Here is a 20,942-nt window from a genome sequence, read left to right as displayed (position 1 = left end):
AAATCAATACCCCTACACCTAACATTCCTCACTGCTCAGAAAATATTGCTACTTCATTCAACACACACTTCACACAAACCGTACTATCACTAGCTGGACAACGCAACTCCCCCTCCCCTACACCCCACACCTTCACCCGGTAATCTCCCCACACTCTTCTCATTTTCTCCCATTCCTACCTCCAACATAAGAAAACTCTTAACTAAACTTAAACCCACAAAATTAGCAGTAGACGACCTCCCAAGTGAATTCCTACAAATTGCAGCTGATGCCCTAGCCTACCCAGTATCCATCTTGATTAACCAATCTCTTTTAGAATGCTACGTCCCTACACTATGGAAAATATCACACATCATTCCCCTTCACAAAGGCGGCCCCTCCACAGAACTAACCAACTACTGCCCAATAGCGATTCTATCTCCACTCTCCAAAATACTAGAGAGATGTATTCACTCTCAAATCTCAGACTACCTCCTTACTAACAACCTCCTTTCTAATACTCAACATGGTTTCCGACCAAACCATAGCACCACCACTGCCTTACTCTCTTTTACTAACACTATCCTTCACCATAAAAACAATGGTCATATCTCCTCTGCTACTTTCCTAGACCTATCTAAAGCATTTGACATGGTCCCACGCAAACAACTCCTCTCTGTACTCAATGACATATCCTTTTCTCAGTCAGTCACCAACTGGTTTCAAAGTTATCTTTCTGACCGCCAGCAATCTGTTGTATGGAAAAATGACATATCTCCCTAACTACCTGTCTCTATTGGTGTTCCCCGAGGATCCATCCTTGGACCCCTACTCTTCTCTATTTTCACCAATAATCTAGCCTCTGCCACCAAACATGGCACACTCATACAATATGCAGATGACTCAACCATCATCTGCTCAGCCCAGTCCCTACCCGAACTGCAAAAGGTCACACAGGATGTCTTTTCCTCTGTTGAAACTTGGCTATCCGATGCCCAGTTAATACTCATCCCAAACAAAACTAAACTCCTCATCTTCGAACCCACCAAACATACTCAGAACAACTCTCACTTTAACATCATAGCAAAAGACAGCACCACTATCCACCCAACAGATCACACCAAATTGCTAGGAGTTGAAATAGACAACAATCTCAGATTTGACATTCACATGTCCATGACCATAAACAAAGTCCACCAAAAGCTAGGAGCCTTATACAGAAATAAGCAACTCCTCACCAAAGCAGCTAGGATTTCAGTTGCAAATTCGCACCTTATCTCCACCCTACTTTATGCCTCTCCAATATATACTAACCTAAGGCAATGCAATCTAAATAACCTCGAGACCTGCTACAGCAAAATCGCCAAATTCTCCACCAGGGCATCCTACCACAGTCACCACTGTCTCTCACGTACTGAACTAGGCTGGCTAGAACTAACTCACCTCCTTCAATGGTATCAACTTGCACTTGCCCACAAACTTGTTAACCATCCTCTAAAGGTCCCATCCCTCCATTATCTACTCCAACCCTATCTCAGCACCAGACCACTAAGATCCAGCAACAAAAATCAATTACAGGTTACTAGAGCCAATAACACTGCTCTCGAAGCACTATTCTCCAGCGTTATAGCCAAATTATGGAACACCCCCCCCCCCACAATAACCTCTCTACCATCATGCACCCACTTCAAAGCTTTACTTAAAGCGCACCTAAAAACATGCTGGCTATGCCCTTGTAACTCTCCCCTCTAACTTCTCCCACTCCATCTACCCTCTACCTCTCTTCCACCCCACATACTACCTTTGATTACAGCAAGCTCTGATACTTCCATGCCTATCTACTTATTATATGGCAGTAACTTCTTATTGTAACAATTAATATCTGCTATGACTTCGTGGATAGAACAGATGCTAGTTATCTACTGAATGTACTATGTTCTTCATCTGTAACTATGTTTGTAATATTTTAATTGCTAGGATTCTTCATCTGTAACTATGTCTGTAATATTTTAATTTGTGGAGTTTTTTCCCCCGGGCCTTAGCTGAAAATGGACCTGCGTTCAGTCGGACATTCCCGGTCGACAAATGTAAATAGATATTAAATAATAATAATAATGAGTATTCCAAATATTCACTCAGTAATATTATCTAGAGTATGTAGATTAGCTTAGGAGCATAGATAGGAGTGGTAAGTATCATAAAGTTGCCTCACATAATTTAGATCATATGCAGTACAGGGGTGTGAAGCAGGGAGAAAGACTTAACTAATTTTGTATGGGATCAGAAGCAATCCAGTAATTATGGATGATGTAATATAGCCTCACATAGTGCACATTGTGTGTGTGTGTGTGTGTGTGTGTGTGTGTGTGTGTGTGTGTGTGTTTGTGTGTGTGTGTATCAGCATACATTGATCCACAAAACCAGTAACATTCACTGCAGGCTTCCTTAGAACAATAGTGCATACGGTGACCTCACTCACCATTAACTTTAAACACAGCAGAGACAAACACAGCATTGTGATTCCTTTTACTTTCTCCAACTTCCCAAAACAAAAAAGCACCTCTGCCATGCAACTTTTCTCATATTTGTTTGCAGGCACAATTATTTTAAGCACTCTCACACAGCTACTAAACATAACTGAGAAAGGAACCAGATAAGAAAACATCACAGAAAGAAAATGCATACGGAACCATGTGATTGTTCATTCTGCAATCATGTATGACTATAAAACTACTTGTGAAAATTCATTAAGTCAAAGTTAGTCTGTGGTAATGTGAATAAACTTTATTTTAAACTGGAATCTTACCAGCTTGTTTTATAGGTGGTAAATGCTTTGATATACAAAAATATGTCTTTGCTACATCTGACATTGTTCTTTTCTGTGGCAATAGTAAATTCAATTTGATAAATTGTATCATTAGATAGCATTATAAAACATAAAGAGTTGTCTAATTGTGTCTTTTGCTTCAAATACTTAGTCAGGCCACCTTAAATGCTTTCCTCTTGAATCATATCCCATATTTAGTCATGTCATAGTCATTCGTTTGGAGATTGATAGAGAGAGAGAGACGTAGAAAAAGCGTGGAAAGAACTTATTTCCTTTATGAAACATGTGAAGGAATAAAGTGAAAAAATAAACAGCTAAAAAATATAAATAAATAAACAAGCAGTGCAGCACTGATACTGAGAAATGGAAGTAAATGAGGACTGATGTACATTCATTTGGGGAACACAGGCCAAAAGCAGTAATAACAGATTGTGATGGAAAGGTAAATAGTTTTATTAAAAATCAACAAAACCATCAGTAGGGAAGTCTGTCAGTGGGCAACTGGGGAGGCATATCTGGAAGTCTTAAGTTCCTTAAAACACTGTAACTAAAGATGTAATGTAGTCCTATCTCACCTACATTCTTACCCGTGGGTTCGGAGCCGAATATCGGCTCCAACTCGGCTGATTTTACTAGCTCGAAGTCTCTCATTGGCTGGGCTAAGCAGGTATCCCATGGTGCACTGCTCCATATCCCCAGATCTCGTTAGCCACTCATGTAGCTAGGACGTGGTCTTGCTTGGCTATGGCTAAGTACCTTCTTTTCTTGATTTAAGAGAAGTTTGATTCAGTCAAAAGCTATTTTCATAGCTATTGTTTAAATCTGTCTGATTTTGTCTGGTGTGTTAGGCTTTATGTTTGGCTTTGTGATTGTGAGATTTTTGTGTGGTATCCCTCTTACTGTTCCCCGGGCTAGGCCCGTTTCAGTTAGAGGGCCTAGTTCTCCTGTGTTCCTTCTGTGTTCACCCCAAACCGTTTAACTTAGAGGTTTTAGCTACCCTCTCCTTCTGTTCCTATCCATTGTTTAAAATTGTGCTAGAGTCTGTGTACGTTTGATCACTGTTTTGGTGTTGGTTACCTCAGTGTCGTTCCCGCCTTTATAGAGTGAACGCCTGTTCTTGTACTGACTTGGTTTTGTGTTGTGGGCGCAGTAGTTAAAATGCCTAAGGATACAAAGGAGCATAAACCTTCGGGATTTAAAACGTGCTCAAAATGTGGGTACAAAATGTCCATAACCGAAGGACATTCCATTTGTGTCTACTGTTTAGGAGCCATCCATCTGCAGGAATCCTGCAGCTTTTGTCATACGTTCAGCCCTAAAGTTCTCCAAGAGAGAAAGAATAAGCTAATCTTAAAGGGACTTTTAAAACCCTCCTTTGAAGAGGCTATGGATTCGGCTTCCAGTGGCAAGTCTAAATCTGGCAAGTCAAAAAAGAGATCTCCTGCTCCGTCAGCTTAATCGTAGCCACCAGAGAAAGTGTCTAAAACTGCATCGACCTCCTCAGCTCCACTGTCCTCTGGGCCGCAGGAAGGATCGGTATCTATGGAACTAGCATCGGCTCCAATTGTATTGGAACATCCTAAGAGCCGATCGCCCATTCTCAAACCTACTTCTCCTGAGAGGAGATCGCATTCTCCATCCCTGTCCTCCAAATCCTCCAGGACCCTTTCGGATGTGGATAGGGTGGTTCAGAGGCTCCTCCAGTCACCGGTTTTGGCGAAATTGTTTTCGGCTCTGACCCAGTCGGCTCCGGAGCCCGTCCCGACACCTTCTTCGATCATTCCTCCTCCGAGCACATCTCTGTCTTCGGAGCCGGAGTGTTCCATGCCACGTAATATTTCTAGGCCGGTTCCGATGCCCCATTCGGCTCCATCGGTACCGGCATCGGCTCCGACCCGTCGGCTCCGTCCTCGAGGTTTGGGACTCGGGACTCTTCGGTCAGGCCCAAGGGGGACATCTTGGGACTTATTTCGGTTCCGAGTCTCCCTCTCGGTGCTTCGGCTCGGGAACTTCGACTCCTGTCATGGCCTCGGAGACTGGACGCTCCTCGGATTCGGGGGGGGCGGCCTTCGAGGCTATGCGGACCTCGCTGGCCAGATTGTCAGCTACATCAGGCGGGACGGTCACTCTGTCACCCACCACTCCGGTGAGAGCTTCTGTTCACCACCCATCCATGGACAGCAGAGCACCAGAGCCTAGGGATACCCCCACGGGTGGTCCCCAAATTTCTGAGGGTCCCTCAGAGTTGGTGCCTGAGGAGCCCCCCAGAATGAAAATGTGCAAGAGGAAGCACATAGACTCCCAAGATGAGCCCCTCACCTCTGATACTGACCTCGAGGAATCGGAGGGGGTCCCCCAAGTCATCCTCTGATGATGTTTCCTTGTCCGATATCCTGGAGATACTGAAACATAGAGGTGACTGGCCTTCCAAAACCCCTTCCGAGGAGGAGTCAGTATTCCTTAAGGCTTTTGGTGCTCAACCCTCCGCCTCCTGGGTGTCTCCATCCTTCGACGAACTCCTTGACCTGATTTGTCGAAGAGTGTGGGAGAATCCTGATTCTGTGGAGCCAGTGATCAGGCGTCCTAACAAGTTTCTTTCCACCCCCCTGCAGGGCAAAGAGTCTCTGTCTAAAGGAGTCCCTGTAGATGCCATGGTGGTGGCGGCAGCCACCCAGGAGGAAGTAGCAGAGTCTTCTTCATCCGTCCATCCTCCTAACAAGGAGTCTAGGACCATAGACCGGTATGGGAAGTGTACCCTCTCATCAGTGACCTTTACGTTACGGTCGCTGAATTACTTGTCTCACTTCACTCGGTTCCAGAGAGATCTCCTCAAAGAGTTAGGAGATACTCTTGTGGGTAACATTCCTGAGATGGTGGCTCAGACGGTTAACACCCAGGTTTCTACCCTCAACTCCATTGTCAACTCATCCATGAGGCTCATTTCTTATGCAGCCGGGGGAGCGAGGAGGGCAGCAAGCTCAGGGGTCGCCCTTAGGAGGCAAGCCTGGCTGCGCCTGTGTCACTTTGCGGAGGCCTTCAAGTCTTCCTTCACTGACGCCCCCTTTGACGGTTCCTCCTTGTTTGGGACCAAAGTGAAAGACACCCTCACCAGGTGTGAGCAAGAGGGAAAGACCTTGTCTGCCGTAGGGGTCCGTTTTTCCCTTCGTTCTAGGCCCAGCGGGGGGGGGGGGGGGTGTGGTTCAAGAAATCACAGAGGTTTTTTCCTGCCGCACAAGGTGAACCCCCCTCCAGAGGCAGGGGAGGGGGGGGTTATTCAGGCAGACGTCGCCCCAGAGGCAGAGTGGGCCCCCGCAATCCGGGAGACCGCGATCCTTCCGTAGTTCTCCATACTCTCATTCCTGAGGGTGTGCCCGACTGCGCTTATCCGGAGCCAGTCGGGGGTCGAATTTCCTTATATCCGGAAGCCTGGGAAAGCATTACTCAGGACCGATGGGTATTATGGATAATTTCCGGAGGTTACCTCATTCCGTTCTCGTCAGTACCCCCGTCAATCAGAAAAATCCCAGATGTTCCACCCAGTCAAAGGGATCAAACAGCCTCAGAGGTCTCGCAGCTGCTAGAAAAAAGGAGCTATCCAGCGTGTCCCCTCAGACCACATCGGATTAGGGACTTACTCAAGATTCTTTTTGGTGCCGAAAAGAACAGGGGGCCTGAGACCCATACTAGATCTCAGCCAACTCAACAATCACGTACACAAGTCCCAGTTCCATATGGTCACACTACAATCGATTCTGCCATTGTTGGGAGAAGAGGTATGGATGTGCTCCATCAACCTCAAGGATGCTTACTACCATGTGAAAATGGACAGAGTATCCAGGAGCCACCTACGCTTCCGGCTGGGAGCCAGTCACTTCCAGTTTCGAGCCCTGCCATTTGGTCTCACCACAGCCCCCAGGGTGTTCACCAAGTGTATGGCAGTGGTGACGGCTCACTTGAGACGTCAGGGATTCCAGGTGTTTCCGTATCTGGACGACTGGCTCCTTACCGCTCCCACCAGGCATCAACTAGTTCAAACCAGGGACGCTACCATCAATCTATGTCACCAGATGGGCATAACAATAAATTGGGAAAAATCTGCCTTATTGCCCTCACAGCGTGTCACCTTTATAGGAGCAGAATTAGACACCATTCGAATGCGATTTTTACCACAAGAAAGGATCAGAGTATTGCAACAACAGATACACATGCTGATGCCCCTGAGACAAGCGAAGGCAAGATGGTTTCTCCAACTCCTAGGGACCATGGCAGCAACAATCATGTTGGTCCCTCTAGCGAGACTACACATGAGAATTCTCCAATGGCTCCTCTTTGTTCAATGGTCTCTCCAAAGACTCCCACTGTCTCATCCCATCTTACTCATGGACAGATGCAAGCAGGACCTCGGTTGGTGGCAGTGCACCAACAATATGAATGGGGGAAAGCCCTTCGTTCCACCAATCCCGTTTGCCACGGTGACCACAGACGCCTCCCAGATGGGGTGGGGGGGCATTATCTTGGCAGGATAGTCCAGGGCACGTGGCAAGAACACGAGATACATTTGCATATAAACATCCTAGAGATGAGAGCAGTGCTTCTTGTGTTGCAGGCACTTCAAAGGGTTCTTCCTCTAGGGACGATTGCTATAAACTCAGACAACATGTCAGTAGTGTGGTATCTTAACAAGCAAGGGGGAACCCGGTCTTACCCATTGTGCAGAGAGGCCATGCGAGTGTGGCATTGGGCAGTAGCTTCCCAACAGTTTCTGGTGGCAACGCACATTCCGGGGAAGTCCAACGTGATTGTGGACAGGCTAAGCAGAGCTATCCTCATGCCTTACGAGTGGTCCCTGAATCGCCTGGTTACAGAGCGAATCTTCAGCAGATGGGGTCAGCCTTGCTGGGACCTTTTTGCCAGCCCTCTCAATGCAAAATGCAGCAACTACTTCACGCTGATCCCCCCACAGGGGGAGTCACCCATGGATGCTCTGGTTCACGATTGGCCCTCCGGTCTGCTTTATGCTTTCCCTCCGTTTCCCCTGCTGTCAAAGGTGATTCAGAAGGCACAATCCTTGGGAAGCAGAATCATTCTGATTGCTCCACACTGGTCTTGTCAGGTTTGGTTTCCCTTTCTTCAGCAGTTCACTGTGGACACTCCTTGGACTCTGCACCCTCAACCAGATTTACTGACACACATGTCGGGACAGCTCCACCCCTCCCCGATGACTCTCCGGTTGACAGCTTGACTACTCCACTTCCATCGTTAGTCAGACTTCATAATTTTTCACCGGAAGTGGTCCATATATTATCGTCTTCTCATAAACCATCCACTGGAAAGATTTATTCTAGTAAATGGAAAAGGTTCTCTATCTGGGCACATACCAGAGGCATTGATCCTTACACAGCTCCAGTAGATTCAGTTCTGGAGTTCTTGTCTGTGCTTTTCCATCAGGGGTCCGCATCAGCCGCCATCAAGGTTCAACTGGCGGCGATATCTAATTTCCATGTAGCGAATGAACCTAGTCTCATGGCACATAGACTATGCAAAGCATTCCTCAAAGGTACTCTGTTGCTTCGTCCCCTGGTGTCCGAACTTATCATGCCCTGGGATCTCAGTTTTGTTCTACAAGCCCTTACTTTACCACCCTTTGAGCCTGCAGCTACCTGCGAGTTGAAATTCTTGACATGGAAAACAACCTTCTTAACAGCAGTCACTTCAGCGAGGCTGGTTTCGGAAATTCAAGCCCTCTCTATCAAGCCTCCATATTTAATCTTCCATAAAGATAGGGTCTCTCTTAGACCAAACCCCTCGTTCCTTCCTAAAGTGGCTTCTGTGTCTAACATAAATCAATCCATTGAGCTGCCTGTTTCCTTCCCCCACTTTTCTAACAAGGCAGAATTTAGATTTCACCAATTGGATGTACATAGACAGTTACACTTCTATCTACACCGGACAAAAGATATCCGGAAGTCTGACTAACTTTTTGTCTACTTTTCGGAAAATGGAATGGGTCCCCTGATATCCAAGGTCACACTATCTAGATGGATAGCCAGTTGTATCTCTTTCATCTATCAAGCAGGAGGTAAAAATCTGCCATTTCCGGTCAAGGCACATTCTACTCGGGCTGTTTCTACATCCACAGCCTACCAAGCCAGATTGTCAATGGATGATATATGTGCTGGAGCTACTTGGGCTTCTCCTCACACTTTTGTTTCTCATTACAAATTGGACGTGGTCTCCAGGAGCAGGTCTTCCTTTGGCTCCACAGTTCTCAGGAGTATTTTTCTATGAGCCACGCAGGATGCAGGTGCTAGGGACGCTGTCCCACGGGTAAGAATGTATGTAGGCGAGATAGGACTACATAACATCAAGAAGTTATGTACTCACCATAACGTTCGATGTATGTAGTCCATCTCGCCTCACATTCTTACTTACCCCCCCATCTTCCCCCTTCCTGGAGGATTTGGAGGTTAGGTTGTCATCTACAGAGTTCCCTTCCTTAGCTTATTCTTTATATGGATGTGATGTGTGCATGGAGTGCAAATGAGTTTCGCAGCAAATGCACCATGGGATACCTGCTTAGCCCAGCCAATGAGAGACTTCGAGCTAGTAAAATCGGCCGAGTCAGAGCCGATATTAGGCTCCGAACCCACGGGTAAGAATGTGAGGTGAGATGGACTACATACATCAAACGTTATGGTGAGTACATAGCTTCTTGTTGTATCACATCCATTGAGCTAAACTTTTTTGCCATTTTGACTATGCAAAAATTAATTTTGCAACCTTGATGCTGTTAAATTGATTCTTCAAATCTATGTGGCTTTTATTGAGTTTAGCCATCATTAAAGCAAGATGCAGCCATGTCTGTTTTCATACTGAATATTGTAGCTCAGTGTCAGATTAGTCGAGGTGATGAAAAATAAAACAGTTTTGTTTAAATGCATTCTTTTTCCTAGGTAAAATCAATCCAAGAAGAGAATAGAAACTGCTGTGTTTACAAATTTTTTTTTTTTTGTCTTATAGGGGTGTAGAACAGAGGTGAGCGAGTTTGAAAAAGAAGTGTCACAGTATGCTTGGTATCCATGCATAGCACACAGCCTTCCAGAATCCTACAAGTTAAGCAGTTTCTGGCTGAAGGTAAGAGCGTATGAATACAATTATATAAAAAAAAAAATTCTAAGCTTGCTTCCTGCCTTTCCTGTAAGTCGTCTAGTCATAGGTTCATACTAGGCTATCTGCCCTAGGGCATTTATAAGCCTAGCCAGAGTGTGTTTGGCTTTCGCCACCCATTTTAAATTAATTTTGCTATGCCCTTTTTCGAGGTTAGTATACTGTGCCTCTGTCTAACAGTGACACAGAAGTGATACCCGGGGTAAATCTACGATCCCCCATCCACTCATCAAGATTCCTCTTGAAGAGAGTCAATGAGGGACTCTGCCTAACCTGGACTGGGATTTTATTCCAGAGTGAAGGGAGCCTCTGGGTTATGAATCTGTCCCTCCAGCATGTCCTATTTGTTTCAGTGCTGAGGTTCAAGTCTCTCAAGCGCGTAGCTCAATGGGATTTGGATTTTCTGAGGTGCAGCATGTCCATTAATTCCGGATTGGGCATGGCTTTATACGTCAGGCACAGATTGCCTCTGAGCAGGCAGTATGCCACTAAGTAGAGCTGGAGTTTCTTTAACTGGGCAGCATATGACATCTGTTTGAGCCCTTTGATCCTCTTGGTGAGGTACTTTTGGGGTCTTTCCAGTTGCTGCAGGTGTCTGGTAAGGTACATCCCAAAAGGGGCATTGTACTCAATTATGGGCCTGATGAGGGATGAGTAAAGAGGCACGATAACCTCCCCTGATCTAGATGTGAATCCCTTCATGATTAGGTGGGCTATATAAAATGTTTTTCTAACCACTTTGGCCACGTGGTTGTCAAATGAGAGACTGCTATCAACTTGGGTCCCCAGGTCCCTAATTACTTCTTCCGTACTTAATGGATTACCGCCTATGTGGTAATTTGTGGGCACTTTGTTTTTGCCAAAGGGGATGACTATACACTTTTTGGCGTTTAGCTTGAGGCCATGGCTCTGGCACCAGTTGTCTGTTTCTGTGAGGCCCTTTTGGAGGATGCTTGTGTCGGCTGGAGAGTCGATTATGGCGCCCAGTTTGCAGTCATCTGCGAACTCGGTCAGCCACAGTCCTTCCGTGTTGGCCTGTACCTCCGAGAAATATATACTGAACATGAGAGGTCCCAGAACTGAGCCTTGTGGGATGCCACTTGTAACTGGTTTGGAGTCTGACATGGCTCCAGCAATTCTAACCATGTGGGTTCTGTCCTTGAGCCAGTTTGCAACCCATATAGTGACATAGGGGTTTATATTTAAGCTGGTGAGCTTATCTATAATGCCCGAGTGGAGTATTGTATCGAAGGCTTTTGCGAGGTCCAGGTAGGCTGTGTGGACCACCTTCCCCTCGTCAATGGCCTTGGTGACTGTTTCAAAGAAATCGACCAGGTTTAAGAGGCAGGATCTGCCCTTAACAAAGCCGAACTGGGTAGGATCCAGTATCTGTAAGTCCCCAGTATCTTTATTTATGAGGTCCGTGATGATCCTTTCCATAGCTTTGCAGACCAAGCTAGTCAGGCTTATGGGGCGATAGTTTCCAGGATCTGTTGAGGCACCACCTCTGTGGAGAGAGACCACTGTTGCTGTACGCCACTCTTTGGGTACATATCCTGTGGTAAGGCTGAGATTGAACAGTAGTTTTATGTTTGGGTTTAGCTCTTCTTGGAGTTCATGGGACACCGTCTGGTCCCATTGATGCTGTGTTTTTTGCTTTGAAGAGGGCGGCTCTTACCTGAGCATCTGAGATGTCAGGGGGGCAGCACTCTGCTGGGATAGATATTTGCCCTTTTGGTGGGGGGAGTTTGCGCTGAACCTGTCAGCTAGGATGTTGGCAATGTCTGTGGGTTCGGTGTATTTTTTTTCATTTTGGACTAATTCTGAGCATATCTGGGAATTCCCACCCAGGTTCCTAACATAACTAAAGAAAGCCTTGTGATTATCCTTCGTGTCCTGTGCAATTTTTCTCTCGAAGCTGGCCTTAGACGATTTTATGAGTGCCCGTAGTTTTTTGCTAACGCTGATCAGAGATGCCTTCCCTTTTTGGGATGTTGCTCTATCATGTAGTAGCTTCCTCCTTCTATTGTATAGTTTGTTTATGGCTGGGGTCCACCAGACAGGACGTCTGCCTTTGGAGGATTGGGTCTTGGTTTTATTTGGGATTGCATGATCCATGCATTCCTGAAGGTGTTCATAGAATGTGTTTATAAAGGATTCTGCGGTCTGGGCCGTATTTTCCACAGGCCCAGAGGCTGTGAAGGATTCCACCTCGGTTTTGAGGAGTGTGAAATTTGCTTTAGAGAAGTTTTTCACTGTGGTTTTCTGGGCAGGGGGTGGGGTCGGGATGTGAATATCCAGTGAGATTAGTTTATGGTCTGATCTTACCAGTGATACACTTCTGGTCTAGAGCATAGAGTCCCCATGTTGGTGATGATCAGGTCCAGTATGTTTTCCCCTCTTGTGGGAGTGGTAACAAGTTGTTCCATAGCATTTGAGTTTATAAATTCTTGGAACCTTTGAGCTAGGGTGTTGGAGCTAGAGTAATGCTCCCAGTCTATGTTTGGGTAGTTGAAGTTGCCCAATATAATGGTGTTTGGAGAGACCTTCATATTTTCCAGTGTTCTCAGGAAGGCCGATTTGGGTTCCTGGGTTTGGGAGGGTGGTCTGTAGCAGGCTATAAACTGGAAGGCAGTTTTACACACTGTTAGTTGCACATGGATAGTCTCTGATGCTTCGTGCTGTGCCACCAACCTGGAGGTGTGGGTATCTTTGACGAATATTGATACTCCCCCCTCCTTTTCTGGTTCGGTCCAAGTTTTGGGGCCGAAAAGCATGGTATGAGGTATAACCTGGTAGTGCTGGGGTGCTCTCAGGAGCCTTGAACCAGGTTTCTGTTACTGCACAGATATCGATGTTCTCCATGCTAAGGAGAGTTTTGAGTGCATGCATCTTGAGGTTTAGACTTCTGGCGTTGAGTAGCATTACTCTTAGTTTCTTATCCCTTGTGGTACCTATGGAGGTGGGTTTGTCTTTTGAGCCTTGCCTACAAAAGGCACTATGGGGGTAGCAAGAGCCTTTGCCAATATCCGAAAGCCCAGGGGTGACAGGTGCAAGCCGTCCCTAGCGAAGCATCGTGGCTTGTCGAGCATGTCATCCCAGGCTGACAGGCATTGGATCCCCTTTGAATGACACCAATACTTAAGCCAATTGTTGAAATTAATCATCGTGTCTTCATATTGTGGCATCATTCTTGGTGAGGGTAAGATGCTACTCAAGGTCAGGGTCATACCGGCCTGGGCTACATGCTCAGAGAGCTCCTCTATGTCTCTTTTCATGTAGTCCAGGGAGGTACGTCTCATGTCATTCACACCAGCATGGACAATGATGGAGTCATATTTGTACTTGCCTTGGAGTGACCTGGGTGCTTGTGTTATGTGGCGGATCCTAGCGCCCGACAGGCAGCTCACCGTGACCTTCTCCTTGTTCAGCCTGGTGAGCGGGACGTCAGTGTGCCTGACGATAGTCACCTATTACAAGTGTATCAGGTGTGTTGTTTAGCCTTAAGGGCTGTGACTGTTCGGCACACTGGCTTTGTGAGCTAGTCCAGGAACAGATTTGCTGTATCCAGGACTGTCTGTAAGCTTCTGAGCCCCCAAGCCTTTCTGTGTTGGAGGGAAGCCTTCTAGCTTAATTTTGTTTCTTAGAACTAGCCAGTTTTCAAGTTTCAGCACTCAAATCTGTTTCTTTGAGCTCAGCACTTCTTCAGAACTCATTATAAGCACTAAATAAGCTACAAATTACTACAGCACTCAACTTTCCTCACTTGTCTAGAGGAAAACAGTTTTTAGTACTTAATAAATAAGCACCTATCCAGGCATGTCTAAGAGTCAGTGTTTTCTCCAGTCTACATGATGAATCTGGGCATCTTGGGGCAATGCAGCAGTTGCCTCATGTACACAGACAACCCTCTCCTCCTACACCCAACACTACAACCTGTGAGAGATGCACTTATATAGCCAAACTGGAAGCAAAGCTCTCTTCACCCAAGACTGGACTAGACAGTCAAGAGGAGAAGGTAAACACTTGCACCACACCACACTCATCACATAGTCCTTCAAAACCTACACCACCAAAACACACACATAGAAACACAAAACACACACCTACATTCGCAGAGGATCTCAAAAAAATCTACCCAAGCAACCTCCACTCCCCAACACAACCCAACTGACACATAGCCCACAAACTCAGTGTGCCACTCAACCAGCCCATAAGGCATAACAACATACCCAACACTCTAGTCATAGGTGACTCTATAGTCAGGCACTCTGATGTTCCACTCACCAGGCTAAACAAGGAGAAAGTTACTGTCAGCTGCCTGTCAGGTGCCAGGATCCACCACATAACGCATGCACTCAGGTCACTCCACAACACGTACAAATATGACTCTGTCATGGTCCATGTTGGTGTGAATGACCTGAGACGTACCCCCCTGGACTACATGAAAAGAGACATGGAGGAGCTGTCCAATCTTGTAGCCCAGACAGGTATGACTCTAGCCCTGAGTAGCATCCTGCCATCACCCAGAATGATACCACAGTACAAGGATAAAATGATTGGCTTCAACAATTGGCTAAGCTTCTGGTGTCATTCTAAGGGGATCCAATATCTGTCTGCCTGGGATGACATGATCGACAAACCATGATGCTTTGCCAGAGATGGCCTGCACCTGTCACCCTTGGGATTCCGGATACTGGCTAAGGCTCTTGCCACCCCTATAGTGCCTTTTTTAGGCAAGATTCAAATGACAAATTCACCACCATAACATGTACAAGCAAGCAAAATCTGAGGGTAATGCTACTTAATGCTAGAAGTCTAAACCTCAAAATGCACTCACTCGAGGCACTCCTTAAAATGGAGAACATCGACATCTGTGCAGTGACAGAGACCTGGTTCAAGGCTCTAGAGAGCACCCCTGCATTACCAAGCTATAATTCATACCACACCTTTCGGCCACCTAACCTGGACCGAAGCGCTAAAGGTGGAGGCGTGCCCATATTCATTAAGGATATCCACACCTCCAGCCTAGTTGCTCAGCATAATGCATCCGAGATTATCCAAGTGCAACTAACTCTGTGCAAGACTGCAATCCAAATTGTAGCTTGTTACAGATCCCCCACCATGCCCCTGGATTCCCACTCCTCATTTCTTGATACACTGTAAAATATTAAGAGTACAACCTAACACCCTAGTAACGGGCGATTTCAACTACCCCACCATTAACTGGGGAAACTACTGATGTACCAACTCTTGTGCTCAACGTTTTCTGTAATTCTTAAATTCCAACGCCTTGGATCAACTTATCTACACCCCCACCAGGGGCAGCAATATCCTAGACGTGGTCATTACCAATGTGGGCAACCGGTGTTCCACACCAGAGGTCAATTCCTCGTTGGTCAGATCCGACCACAAGCAAATCACCCAAGACATCCACATCCCACCCGTACCCCCCATTAGGTAAACCACTGTAAAAAATTTCTCCAAAGCCAACTTCACGCTTAAGACAGAAGTGGCAAACTTCACGACACCCATGCTAATGGACAATAGAGGTACGACTGCTGAATCCTATAGAATTGCATTTTATAAGCACTTACACAAGTGCATGGATTGTGCAATCCCTAACAGAACCAAGATGCTATCCTCCAAAAAAAGGAAGCCAATCTGGTGGTCCCCTGCCATAAGCAAACTCTACAACAGAAGAAAGAAACTGTTGCAAAAAAGAGTAAAATCCCATGATTGGAGGAACTCCATGGTCAGCCTCAGTAAGAAGCTGAGATCCCTCATAAATTCCTCCAAAGCTAGTTATGAAAACAAAATCGCCACTGATTCTAAAGACAACCAAAAAGCATTCTATAGCTGTGTCAAGAATCTAAATGGCAACAGTCAGATCTGCTCTGAGTTACAGCACAATGGCACTAAATATACAGAACCAACTGATATTGCCAACATCCTGGCAGATAGATTCAGTGCTAGCTTTACCCCTCTCTCATCCACTAAAGGCCCATCTCTATACTGGAAGAATGCAAAGTTCCTGTGCTCACAGCTGCACAGGTAAAAAGCACACTCTCCAAAGCCAAGAACACGGCATCCATGGGACATCCCATCCCAGGCTGCGTTCTACATGAACTACAGAATGAACTGGCACCCCACATAAGTACCATGTTCAGTCATAGCCTCACCTCAGGCTTTGTGCCCACTGAATGGCGCACAGCAAAGGTTATCCCACTCCACAAAGGGGGAGCCACCATGGACCCCGAGAACTACCGCCCCATTAGCCTGACAAGCCTGGTCTGCAAGGCTATGGAATGTATCATCATGGAACTTATAAACAATGACATTGGTAATCTCCAAACTCTGGACTCTAACCAGTTTGGGTTTGTAAAAGGCAGATCATGTCGCCTAAACCTATCAGACTTCTTTGAAGCAGTCACCAAAGCCGAAGATGAGGGTAAGGTGGTTCACACAGCCTATCTAAATCTCGCCAAGGCTTTTGACACCATCCCCCACTCTGGAATTATAGATAAACTCACTAAACTAGGTATAAATCCCTATGTCACAAGATGGGTTGCCAACTGGCTCACTGACATAACCCATACTGTGAAAGTAGCAGACTCTAAATCCAATTTCAGACCAGTAACAAGTGGAGTACCACAGGGTTCAGTCCTAGGTCCTCTTCTGTTTGGTATCTACTTCTCTGAAGTACAGGCTAACACAGAAGGTCTTTGGCTAACAAAGTTCACAGATGACTGCAAACTAGGAACCATAATCAAAACTCCTAACAATGTGGACATCCTACAAAAGGGCCTTACTGAGACAGATGCCTGGTGTCAAAACCATGGCCTCAAGCTCAATGCCAAAAAGTGCATTGTCATCCCTTTTGGTAAAAACTCTGTACCCATGAACTACCACATAGGCGGTAGTCTACTTAACACTGAAAGTGTGATAAGAGACCTTGGGACACAGGTGGACAGTAGTCTCTCCTTTGATAATCACATTGCCACAGTAGTCAGGAAATCCTTCTACGTGGCACATCTCATCACAAAAGGGTTCTCATCCAGGAAAAAAGAGGTCATTGTTCCCCTCTACTCATCACTCATTAGACCCATTATAGAGTACAACGCCCCTTTTGTTATGTACCTCACAAGACATCTACAACAACTGAAAAGGCCAAAGAATACCTCACAAAGAGGATTACTGGCCTCAAACAGATGCCGTATGCAGACCGTCTCAAAAAACTCCAGCCTTACTCTGTCGCATATCGCGTACTCAAAGGTAATCTCTGCCTAACATACAAAGCTATGTCAAACCCAGAGTTGTTGGTCATGCTCCACTTAAAGAAATACCAATCCCTCCGAGCTACACGCTCTAGGGACCTAAACCTTGTCACCATAATAAACAGAACATGGAGGGATAGATTCCTGTCCCAGAGACTTCCCATACTCTGGAACAAACTACCTATGTATATCAAACAAAGCTCCTCATTAGCACTCTTCAAGAAAAATCTTGATGATTGGATGGGAGGTAGGGAATTCACCCCAGGGATCACTTCTGTGGCTCTGCTTGACGGGGGCACAGGAAAATAATTTTCTTGGGTGGCAAAAGCCAGGGTACCGTTTGGCTAGGCTTATATAGGCATTAGGGCCAATAGCCTAGTACCTACCTATGAACCTGTGAACCTATAAATGCTGTTCTTTGAATTGAGAATTTATGTATTTATAAGTTTCCTTTTCATAACTACAAACTTCAAATTCCTGCTACAGTACTAATCAGTTATTTAGCAATTTATTTAAAGTCTTCATGGACTCTCTCTCTCTCTCTATATATATATATATATATATATATATATATATATATATATAGTAAATATAGGTAAACGGCAAAAGGCTTTAAGAAGCTACCTATGAAGAGGTATGGATTATTGAGAATTTTCTTAAGCTTTTTGGTAACTCTCAACATCTTTGCTCACAAAGTCTCAACAAAGCCAAAATAATGGGTGGACAAGGCACAAAATTAGACTTTTTTTATTTTTAATATTAACCTAAGATTCTTAAAAACTTAACTGAGCAAAAACATTTGCATTGATATGCATGTTCCGAATTGTAATAAATTTGAAACTCAAATATCTGGCATTACTGACAATAATCGGCAGTGACTTACCAGAAAATCAAAAAAAAAAAAGAAAAGAAATAGGGCAAGAAAAAAAAGACTAACAACCTAATGCACATGCTGTGAGAGACAGCCTTGGACTATGCAAAACAAAACTACTTTTTTGTTTGTTTTTGCAGGGTGCCCTGCACACCACCTTGATAATAATTTATACATTTAGTTATGTATGTGTGTGTATGCATGTATACTAACTCCAAGATTGCATAATCCCCTGGAAAGTGGCATGTTGATCAATGTATATCAACAAAGCAAATGTTGATATCTGGGAGTTTTGATTATAAAAAAGCCCTAGGATACACATAGACACACACACACACACACACACACACACACACACACACACACACACACACACACACACACACACACACACACACACACACATATGTGTGTGTGTGTGTGTGTGTGTGTGTGTGTTTGTGTGTGCATCGAATCTCAAAACACTGAGATCATAACATCGTAAACCCAAAACATAATACTCATAACATCGAATTTCATAATATTAAAAATGTATAACTTCGAGTAGTGTATCATCAGACATGTAAGCACTACAGTTTAATCTATTAATCTTGTGGTATCACTAAAAGATGTTGTAGTTTTTATTTATATAGTTATTATTTATATAGTGTAGGAATTTATACTATTTATATAGTGTTTATTTTGCCACTCTGTATGTGTTTTAGGCCATACGGGTAGGTGATTTAGACATTATGTGTACATTCTTTATGGTGATTGCGATACAGTGGGGTTAGGAACTTTTTCCCACTGTAGTGCAATCTCAGAGTTGGTATATTTAATTTACGGGGGTGTGGGGAAAGTAGTAAAAAGTGTGTCTGTTTGATGTTGTTATAGGAGGAGGGGATGTTATTTATATGTGCTTTGTAGTTTTCGATGTTGTGATGCAAAGTTTCAGTGTTATGAGTTATAGATGTTTTGGGTTTTCGATGGTCTCAGTGTTTTGAGATTCAATGTTATGAGATTTAGATGTTTTGAAGGAGAGCCATATATATATATATATATATGTATATATATATATATATATATATATATATATATATATATATATATATATATATATATATATATATACATATTCATATACATATATATATATATATATATATATATGTATATAGGATCCATACTTATGCACGAATGGCAATTTCACCAAAAGTGAAACTGCCGATCATACATTCACAAAAGTGCTTTTCACCGAAAAAGCACTTTTGCGAAAATATGATAAAAAATAGGGGAAATCAGCAGGGAATGGCTGTTGCCGAGATCGGAGTACAGTGGGGATAAGGGAATATTCCCTTTTCCCCACTGTACTGCGATCTCGGAGTGAGAATATAAAAGTAGGGGGGCCCACATGGGGGGTGCAGGGGGGCTTGCCCCCCTACGTAAATGTTAGTTATGTGTTTCTTGTTTTTTATTTTTTTTTTTTGTTTGTTTATGTTAGGGACTTTAGCAAAAGAGCTTTTTCGGTTGAAAGCGCTTTCGTTAAAGTGTGTTCGGTAGATGTGAATTCGAACTATTGAACTTTCGTTCAATAGTACGAGATCCATAAATATATATATATATATATATATATATATATATATATAGATAGATATACATATATATATATATATATATATATATATATATATATATATATATATATATCAATTAGTGGAATTTTCATCAAAATCCATTCTGTCAATTGGTTACCATCCATCACTGCACCATCAAACTCCAAGATCACACAACAGCATGGAGAAAAAGACAGTTCATGCCCCATTGTCCCAGTGTTACATTTTTCCCCATTTGACGTGAATTGATGAAGGTGCTGCTTAAAGATGGCTGACCATGTGCCAGATGATGCATTAGTAATCAATGGGAAAGGTCTATTCTCTCTCTCTCTCTAGATATATATATATATATATATATATATATATATATATATATATATATATATATATATATATATGGGTTCCTATCACATCATCGAACTGTGTAATCACCGACACTCACCTCTTCGACACCAATCCATCGACGTCCATATCATCGACAATTCCGGTAAGCGATCTTCCCCCTCACAGGACCCATGGTAGCGCTTTCAAGGTAAATTGTACGGAATCACGTAAACCCTGATCGGTGTAACACAGGAAGAAGCGCTACCATGGGTCCTGTGAGGGGGAAGATCGCTTACCGGAATTGTCGATGATATGGACGTCGATGGATTGGTGTCGAAGAGGTGAGTGTCGGTGATTACACAGTTCGATGATGTGATAGGAACCCATATATATATATATATATATATATATATATATATATATATATATATATATATATATATGGATTCACTTCAGAAACTCAAAATACTGAAATCTCGAATTTCAGTATCTCGAGCCCAAGAAGTGGAATCCACAAAAAAATAAAAACTAAAAACTACGAAATTCAAAACCTGGAATACCAGAAGTTTTGAATTTCACGGTTTTACTACACACACACACACCATCCACCACACAATCGCACACAATCGCTCTACTACATGAAAGCAGGGGGGCAAGCCCCCATGCACCCCCCACACTTAAATATTCTCAGTCCGAGGTTGCACTACATACAAACACACACAAAACACCACCACACAATCTACTTTCTCTTCGCACACACACATCACAGCAACAAAACCCACTGACACACACTACAGCCCCTACCCAAACCCCTTAACGCACACACTTACCTGAATACATGACCATAGCAGTACTTTAGAAGTGCAAAATTCAAAACCTCTGGTGCTTCTAAACTTTCGCTATTA

The 20,942-nt window shown here is 44.2% G+C and overlaps 1 protein-coding gene across 1 annotated transcript in view; it reads left to right on the top strand.

Annotated features, from left to right (window-relative positions):
• PAPPA (pappalysin 1) overlaps positions 1 to 20,942 on the top strand; it is a 3,990,201-nt gene that overhangs the window by 2,943,805 nt on the left and 1,025,454 nt on the right. The window contains exon 11 of the mRNA XM_044058178.1: positions 9,827 to 9,940. Within this exon, the coding sequence (XP_043914113.1) occupies positions 9,827 to 9,940 (114 nt within the window). The remainder of the gene's footprint in view (positions 1 to 9,826; positions 9,941 to 20,942) is intronic.

Source organism: Protopterus annectens, chromosome 16.part0 (genome assembly GCF_019279795.1).
Source record: "Protopterus annectens isolate FY-2018-M chromosome 16.part0, PAN1.0, whole genome shotgun sequence".
NCBI classification, from domain to species: Eukaryota; Metazoa; Chordata; order Ceratodontiformes; family Protopteridae; genus Protopterus; species Protopterus annectens.
The sequence above is the reverse complement of the archived record's forward strand: the minus strand, read 5'-3'. Positions and strand labels throughout refer to the sequence as shown.